The 9,239-nt window shown below is 44.7% G+C and overlaps 1 protein-coding gene and 1 long non-coding RNA gene across 2 annotated transcripts; one reads left to right on the top strand and one right to left on the bottom strand.

Annotated features, from left to right (window-relative positions):
- Nucleotides 1–1,766: 1,766 nt before the first annotated feature.
- LOC118225077 lies at nt 1,767–4,246 on the bottom strand. Its single transcript, XR_004764762.1, has 2 exons — nt 4,166–4,246; nt 1,767–2,589 (listed from the first exon to the last, which is right to left on the bottom strand). It is a non-coding gene; the product is annotated as an uncharacterized LOC118225077 (long non-coding RNA).
- Nucleotides 3,597–8,966, top strand: znf648 (zinc finger protein 648). Its single transcript, XM_035413102.1, has 2 exons — nt 3,597–3,996; nt 5,654–8,966. Exon 2 carries the CDS (start codon nt 5,662–5,664, stop codon nt 7,129–7,131), a length of 1,470 nt encoding a protein of 489 aa, XP_035268993.1. The 5' UTR covers nt 3,597–3,996; nt 5,654–5,661; the 3' UTR covers nt 7,132–8,966.
- The last annotated feature ends 273 nt before the right edge of the window (nt 8,967–9,239 follow it).

Below are 9,239 nucleotides of genomic sequence, written 5' to 3'. Positions count from 1 at the left end.
GGGTGTTGTGCTTACTCTCAACAACCATGGTTGGGACTCAACCCTCAAAACCAGCTGACTGAGGATTTGAAAATAAGATAATTGACGGTCACAGCACTGCGGGAGGCTATAAGAACGCAATTAAATGTTTTCAGCTTGGGATTTCCTCTGTCAGAAACATTAAAAAATTGAAGTAAAGGGAAACAGCTGAAGTCAAGGCAAGATCTCTGGTATAACTGCTCATAGATTGATAAGGTATGCAAAGCCAAACCCATACATCACTGCAAAGGATCTGCAGAAAGATTCAGCCGAAACCGGAGACGTGGAGCACCATTCCACTGTGCAGAGTTGTTGGAAGGGAAAACATTCTTGCAATCTCATCACAGAACTCTATAGCATGCAACACAACACGGAGAAGCCAGAGACATTTTGGAACAAATGCTGTGGACTGTTGAAACACAAATTTAACTCAGGGAAAGCATTTGAAGGAATGAGCACCTCGCCAACATGGGGGGCGGAGCTATTATGGTTTGGGGTTGTGTGGCCACGAGTGGCACAGGAACTATTGAGCAGGTGGAGCGAAGAACGGGTTCAATTAAATATCAACAAATTCTAAAACTAATGTCCCAGAGTCAGTGAAGAGATTGAAAAGTGGTTGAATATTTCAACAAGACAGGGACTGTCTGAATGTTCCCAGACTTGACTATGATTGAAAATATGAACTAGAAGGGTTCTGCAATCTGTTCATTTCGGCAAAAAAAGTAATTCTGAATTAAAATCTACAGAAATATGCAAAGTTCAATTTCCCTGCAGACTGCAAACTATTTTCACTTTGAAAATGAACAAAACATGCAATTTGACCGGGGGTGCCCAAACTTAAAAAAAAAACATTTTAAGCACTGACGGTTAGGGTTGGCCAGGAGTGAATTTTGGAGTTTGATGTGTTTAGGGAAACCTATGACATCAAAAATGCACAAACTCTGTTTGCGCCAACATTTGCTTTGAAAATATTTACAGTTGTATTATGACTCTGCAATACAACTAATCAATGTAACAACCAGAATCAGAATCAGAATCAGGTTTTATTGCCAAATAGGTTTACACATACGAGGAATTTGTTTTGGTCAACACACCGAGGCAGCCATCCGCGGCGCCATCTTATTAGATGAGAAATGAGAGAACAGGAGGAAGGAGGAGGAAAAAAACAGTCCTTTCAATGAAACGAGAGGGCACTCGTTTCATTAAAACGAAGAAAAACCTCAGCACATAGCAACATCATAAAAACATTAAAACATTACAACAAAACTCGAAGACTTGCACATGTGGTAGGGGGTAGGGTGTCGGGGAGGGGAAGTGTCGCAGCACAGACACTGGGGGAAGCGCCGCTCAGGCGCATCGCATCAACCCTCAGCACACTGCACTGTAACGGGGGAGGGGGGGGGGGGGGGTGGGAGCCAAGAAGGCGTTGAGTAGGAGGTGGTGTGTGTGTTATGTATCTTTGTGTGCGTGTGTGTGTAAGTCCATGGAATTCATCTCCACCACAGTCTCAACATTGTCTCTGCCGTCTGATACTGATGACGAGGACACGGCCGTTGCCGTGGAGACAACCTCGAAGAGTCCTGATCCAGAGACAAAGTTCCATAGGAGCAGGGAGGTGGGAGTAGGGCCGAGCATCTGTCTGTATAACAATCCAGCTGAGTGGAGAGATATCAGCCTTCCAAGGCCGATGTGGGGGAGCCAATGAAGATAAGGATTGTTTTGGGTTCAGGGAGACTTCTGCATTTTGCGTCTACCTTTAGTCCTGTGGTTCTCTCAGCGTTGTTCCAATCATCCGAATTTGATGGCCCATTTCAGTGAGCCGAACCGACAACTTCTCCAAGTTGGTATCCGTCATGCGAATTTGCGATCCAATCGCATCCAGAGGATCAAAAAATATTTGATAAATTACGCCTCAAAAAATTATGCAAATCACGACTACAGTGGTCTGCTAGGGGCAGGGTTATACACAAGTCTTCTCTTAACAGCCTATTCTCATCTCAGCGGCCTCGTCTTGACCATCCATTAGCAGTATGCTATGGAGCCTTTAATTAGCCCCTGCCCCACTGCAGAGACTCTTGTCAGTTCCCTCTACAACAAACACAGCAAGGCCTGCAGAGCTAGTGTAGAGCTGCCTTGATACTAGACACCCCTGCCTGATGTCCTGCCTAACCAAACAGCTGACATGCTAGAAGGAGATTATTATATATGAACCGACCAGGCACACGGCATGACTGGTCCTTGTGAATCAAGGCATCCAGCCGCAGCTTGAGTCTGTTTGTATGACACCTAGACAATATCTTGTAATCTGGGCAGGGCAGATCAGTTCCTCAGGAGGGCGAAAGATTCCCTTTTTAGGGAGCAGAGCTAGGACGGCTTGCTGATACAGCTTGTAGGGAGAGCCTGTGCCCGTGCCCGTGCTCTCTCAGCACAACAGAGAAGTCCTTCCCAAAAGTTTCCAGGAAAGTCGAAAATACCAGCCGCATGGCCTGAATACATCTGCCCCACTGCGTCACTCGGAAAGAAATTTAACGTCCAAGGCATTCCGCTGCAGAAGAGATCATATGTGCAGAGCTGAGAGCGAGAGAGCGAGAGAGGGAGAGAGAGAGAGAGAGAGAGAGAGAGAGAGAGAGAGACAGCGAGAGAGCGAGAGAGCGAGAGAGAGCGAGAGAGAGTGAGAGAGAGAGAGCGAGAGAGAGCAAGAGAGAGAGAGAGAGAGAGAGAGAGAGAGATCCAAGATTACAGGTCACAAGTTAGACAGAGTAACAAGTTTACAGGTTGTAAGTTACAATGTACAAATTATCATTGGACTATCATTCTTCCACAATAATAATTCAATGGGATGAGTTCAAAGAGAGATTTGGGTTACTGTAAAAATCCAGTATGCTCTATGGGAGCATTCACTGTTAGCATAGACATGGATGTAATGAGACTTGTTAGATCCCTAACCCATCACACCTTTCCAAATGCTAGTGTGTCTAAGGAGAGTTTAATCAAAAGTTTCAAGTGAAATAAGAAAAAACAAAGCTGTCCTGGTTCTATCTACAGATTGAAGTACAGGCAATAACATGGCCAGGTGTAGACAACGTTCTTGTGACTTGCTCTCTACCAGCATGCGTGGCACATACTGTATACAGTAACTGCCAGCAGGTGTCTTTTCTAAACTCATCTGGATCAACTCTCGAATTCTCGAATTTCCTTCCATATCCATACCTACATTTACAAGTAGGTTATCAAGTGGTCAGCTATGCAAGGCATCAGCATCTGTTACTATTGTCCAAAATTAACTCTAATCAGAAATTTAAACAGAAACGGTGCTTGTAAAAATAAAATAAAAAAGAATAAATAATCGGACCAAACGGTATGATCTTATCATTATATTTGGAAACTAATAAAAGAGAAGCAATTGCAATTTTAACACTGTAATGTTTTAATACTAGCTACAAAATTCATTTTGTATGCCTGGTATTATTGTAGGATTTAATCTTTCACACATAACATGAAATTAGATGCTATAGCTAAACGTCGGCTACTCAGACACGTGACCATTTCATAAACTGTCGCCTATCAGCGGGTGGTGAACTGATAGTATGTCCTAACAGTGACCCAACCGTTCCTTCTTTCCTATTCTGCACGGAGATAAACTTGATTTGTGTTAAGTAAATTGGAGGTCACTGTGCTCTGGAGCCCTACAAGAAATATCCTACGACTTCTGTTGCAATCTGAGATCTTGCTGCAACTTGGTTTCAAGTAGTCAACTACTGGCGTGTCGCGTGAAGCGAACCTGCTGACTATTCAGAATGAGACACGTTATATTGACTCGTATACTGCTTGGGATTCAGTTTGGCGTTGCTTAACTCGCCGTAGCCTATATCCTGAATAACATCCTGAATAACTACAATTTCTGAAAAAGTTATCTATTCATCAATAAGTGGGACACTGGGAAGACAGAGAAGCTGTAGGCTACGGTGATGTATTAAGGTAAGAAACTGAATGCCTGTCAGTGTGCAGTCGCTAGGCTGTTATTGTTAAGAGAATACATTTATCGGGGACGTGCTGACAGTTAGGAGTACGATAGCCGCTTCCGTACATTCCCACTAAATTAATATAATAGACCAGTGCATAAATGCATTACTAACAACCTACTCACGAATATTTTCATTTTATGGATCCTTGCACGTGCCGCATTTGGATGACAGCGGAGTCCACACATGCGCCGGGTTTAATTCTGTAGCAGCATAGGTTTACTGGTGTAAGTATGTGACCACATTTACAAGCGTGCCCTCCTATCTGATAATAGCCTATTTTTGTTTACCTGCTAACTGTTTTACGGTTTTTGGGTTAAACTACCCAGATAGCCAGGGTCTCAGGGCCGGAAGTCAACATTACAGAGTATTTATTCAGATGGGTTAAATCGCATGCATTTCACGTGAAATATTCAATTAATCTGACTTCAGGACTTCAACACCTAAAAAAGTTTACATTTGTACTACCTGCGGATATGAAATGACTGCGCACAGACATACACGCGCCCGGGGGTGGGGGTCTAGAGAATCCATTCATTTAGGTGAAATATATCCTGTACTATGACTGAGTTCTGTAAAACAGTTTTTTGGTTGGTGCGCCCTTTTCTCACTCTGAGTACCTGCCATTCAGAAAGGGCTCTGCACGGCCAGACGCATTTGACACTGGACACTTATGCCAACTGCGGTCACATCATTTAGGATTGTAAGCGTGCACGATTTAAATATTAAATATCACTTTAATGTATTACAAAGTACATAAACTGCTGTCAACAGCCAACTAGCCCAGAAATATAATCCTGCCAAACTCCTGGAAAACTGGAAGTCGTCAGCATGGGGCAGAGTGGTGATTGATATGTTGAGATCAAGGATACCCGTTTTAGACCTGAAAGAAGTATTGGCAAATTACTGGAAATATACTTGCATCTCATTTGTAAAATAGGGGGAATTTGCTAATTCCACATTCAAAAACTCTTACCGGTCTTCATGCAGACGTGTAGGAACTGTGAAATAAATGAACTGTGTATAGCAACACAGGTTCACACTCGTAGATTGGATCACAGTAAAGCGTTTCATGTATAGACACAAGAACAGGCTTCGACATTTTTGCGCTTATCATGAAATGTAGCGAAAATGACAGGTGGCATAAGTGTTAGGGCTAATTAAGTAATTAAGGACAGAAGCTGAGATGAAAGCGAGAAATGGATACAGCTCTAGTTGCCCATCTCTATGCCCATGCTCTATGGCCTACCGCAAATTATTTCTGCACGTGCTTCCGGATGCCAGCTTCGTGTGTAATTAGTCCAGCTTGAATAAAGAATGTTTTTCTGCATCGCCATAACGTATTTGGCTTTATGGTTTCAGTGGAGGGGTGTCAATTAAATCTTATGGGTCAACAGTAAAGCCAGTTATTGCAAATAATTAATAAGAATCTATTCATTACGTGCATATCTCTGATAACAATGGATAGTTCCACAGAGCATACAGGATTTTTGTAGCAACCCAAATCTTTCTTTGAACTCTTCCTTTGGAGATGCTAATGTGGAAGAATGATAGTTAAATGATATTATGGTGTGATACATTATTCTGATCATTGTATATGTGATTTCTTTCAGGTACTGAAATGGAAAAAACCACATTAAACATTTGTGAAGGGAAATCGTATTTACAGCACATGACCTCAGCAGGAATAAATTCAGGCTCCAAAAAATGTGAGATGGCTGAACAAATGCAAGCAGTGCTCAGTCATGGACTTGAGGGGAATTTAAAGAGTTTTAATGATGAGGGCTTTTTACTGGGAAGAAACAAAAAATCTTGTGGAAGGGATGAGGTTGTTAACCTTCTGTCCAAGAACATCACATTTATCAATGCTGAGGGATTGTCAGGACAGTACCCTCAATCCACTGACTCGTCTTCAGCCAGCAGTGTCAGTGAGCCTTCTGATGACTCACCTGAATGGACACTACCTGAAAAAGTTAGTAGATCGGCCTCTGAAGATGAGACAGGTACGTGTAATAGTGACCATTTTCAGAGCAAGTCGGCTAGTCTCATCAAAGATATCCTGACAACTCAACAAGATGGGGTCCACATCAGCAGCAGCAGCCACCAGGAACCTACCTCAGATGAGCATTCAACAAAGGGGACCGGAAGTGTTGGACTAAAAATGGAAGCCATAGAGCTGAAAACTTTGAAAGAGCAGACAACCCCAATTGTGTTTCCCGCTATAAAGAAACAAGGCGTCCAGGGAGACACCGTGGACCGTCCCTACAAGTGTACGCACTGCAGCTGGGCTTTCAAAAAGTTAAGCAACCTGCTGAGCCACATTGATACGCACAGAGGCCTGAAGCCCCATGTGTGCGAGCTGTGCGGCAAGGCCTACTCCCATCAAGGCACGTTGCAGCAGCACAAGCGCCTGCACACCGGGGAGAGGCCCTACCTCTGCCCCTTCTGCAACAGGACCTACATCTGGTCGTCGGACTACCGCAAGCACATCCGCACGCACACGGGCGAGAAGCCCTATGCGTGCGGGACCTGCGGGAAGGACTTTGTGCGCTCGTCCGACCTGCGCAAGCACGAGCGCAACATACACACCAATGACAAGCCCTACCCGTGCCCGCAGTGCGGCAAGACCTTCAACAAGCCCCTGTCCCTGCTCCGCCACCAGCGCACCCACCTGGGGGAGAAGCCCTTCAGCTGCCCGGACTGCGGGAAGGCCTTTGCGGTGGCCAGCCGCATGGTGGAGCACCAGAAGACCCACCAGGGCGTGCGTCCGTACACCTGCTCCGTCTGCCTCAAGGCCTTCACCAAGTCCTCCAACCTCCTGGAGCACCAGACGCTGCACAGCGGCCTGCGGCCTCACAAGTGCCCCGAGTGCGGCATGGCCTTCGCCATGGCGTCCCGGCTGGTTCGGCACCGCCGCGTCCACGCGGTCAAGCAGCCGCTCGGCTGCTCCCGATGCGGCAGGGCCTTCAGCCGCTCCGGCATGCTCAAGCGCCACCAGGAACGGTGCCGCGGTCAGGGGCAGGGCGCGTCGCCGCTTCGCTCTGCCGAGCCGCGGGAGCCGCCGGTATCGTCGGGGTCCCACGCGGTTTAGCGGCCGGCCAGGATCGGCGCGGCTGAGCCACGCAAAACCACTTCTGGCAAAGAACAGAGAATCTTCAAGTCCATTCTCCTGTGCCGAGTAATGCTAGCCAATCGCCAGAGTGTTAAAACCAAGCCGAGATTATCTATCCTCTGGCACGTCTTTCAAGAAAATATTTTAACTAATCACATTTAAAAGCCTGTCATTATTTTCCATTGAACAGAGGCAATGGGCTAATCCGTTGGTATTTAATACTCATATCTTTAAAACGAAGCAGCCTACCATGCAGACGTATAACAGAATACGAAGATATCTTATCCTGTAAGTCACTTGACTTATCTTGACTCTTGTCCAGGGACATACAGTTTTCGGTTTAACTGAAACTAAAGAAGGCTTATATGAATACCACCAACTGTAGGTGGCAAATTTCTACAGGGTTTTTTTTAAGTTGTCAAATTGTTTTTCTCATCATTAAGAGATCATACTGCAGGGCTGCTGAGTGGCTTATCCTTTTAAGGCACTGTTCTCGAGTGTTGATGGGTCCCATAGTCCATGATTGATTCCCAAGAATGCCAGTTCCAACCCACAGGGCACTATTTAATTTGTGATAGCATCGCCCAGTGTCAGGGAGGGTTCAGTCAGCCAGGATCCATGTCTCATTCGTCTCTAGCGACCCCTGTGGGTTAAATGGGCACCTGCGGTTTGCTTGCTAAAGCTGCACATGAAGTGTCTTCCTCCAGCTCATGTCTGTGAAAGCTTGGCTGGGAGGGCCGAATCAAAGCAGCTGATCACATGCTTCAGAGGAGAGCGCATGCTTGTCTCAACTGTCACGCACAATTGCAGTTGTATATGATTAGGGCATTCCAAATTAGGAAGAAGATGAGAAGAAAAATCATTTTATACAGTAAAGTATTTCCTTTACTGTAAGAACAATACGTATTTACTTAACAGCAAGTATTTACAGCAGGAAACTAATTTATATATAATGAGTAATAGTCCAGACAATGACAATGGAAGGAAGGGTTCTCTCTTCAACTTAGAATTGTACTAAAGATATGTATAAAAAAATTATTAAGTAGATTTTTCTTGGACTACATAATGAAGTTATTTTTCAAGTTGGTTTTTCAGTTTCGAAACAAAAACACATGTACACATACACACACACACACACACACACACACTGAGGGCAGGTCGAATAATACGGAGAGGGCTCTCATGGAAGGAGCTTCGTTTCTTGCTTCTTTGCCAAGACTTGAAACCTGAACCCCAGTACTATGCAAGTGTCAGCTGTTGGTGCGTCTTCGTATCTTAATTTAGTAGTTAGTTTAGTTTAGCTTAGTTGTAGGTTTGTTGTGCTACAACCCTATGGTATGGAAGAAATTTCTAAACCTTACAAGCTTAAATTACAACACCTTTATTTGCACATTCAGCAAATATTTAAGGGTATCAGAAAATGTTTTATTGCTGCAACCCTCACAGTGTGTCTTCCATACATTCACTGTAAAATGTACAATGCTTTAACTGTACTTAGGTAAAATGTAGGCACTGATTCTCCGTTATGAAAAAAAACGTAATTGATTTCAGTTTATACTTTAGAATTATTAACAGTCTCAAGGGTTACGCAGGGGCTGTCAGAATGAAAACCAAGAGCAAATACAAAGACACTGCCATTACACTGTGGATCACAAATTCGCATGACGGATACCAACTTGGAGAAGTTGTCGGTTCGGCTCACTGAAATGGTCCATCAAATTCGGATGATTGGAACAACGCTGAGAGAACCACAGGACTAAAGGTAGACAAAAAATGCAGAAGTCTGCCTGAACCCAAAACAATCCTTATCTTCATTGGCTCCCCCACATCGGCCTTGGAAGGCTGATATCTCTCCACTCTCCTGGATTGTTATGCAGACAGATGCTCGGCCCTACCCCCACCTCCCTGCTCCTATGAACTTTGTCTCTGGATCAGGACTCTTCGAGGTCGTTTCCACGGCAACGGCCGTGTCCTCGTCATCAGTATCAGACGGCAGAGACAATGTTGAGACTGTGGTGGAGATGAAGTCCATGGACTTACACACACACGCACACGAAGATACATAACACACACACCACCTACTCCTA

Source organism: Anguilla anguilla, chromosome 4 (assembly GCF_013347855.1).
Source record: "Anguilla anguilla isolate fAngAng1 chromosome 4, fAngAng1.pri, whole genome shotgun sequence".
In the NCBI taxonomy this organism is placed as follows: Eukaryota; Metazoa; Chordata; class Actinopteri; order Anguilliformes; family Anguillidae; genus Anguilla; species Anguilla anguilla.
This window is presented reverse-complemented; position numbering and strand designations above follow the sequence as displayed.

Excerpts from the sequence above, each read along its gene's own strand:
- znf648 (XM_035413102.1), top strand. The coding sequence starts at position 5,662 with ATGGAAAAAACCACATTAAACATTTGTGAAGGGAAATCGTATTTACAG.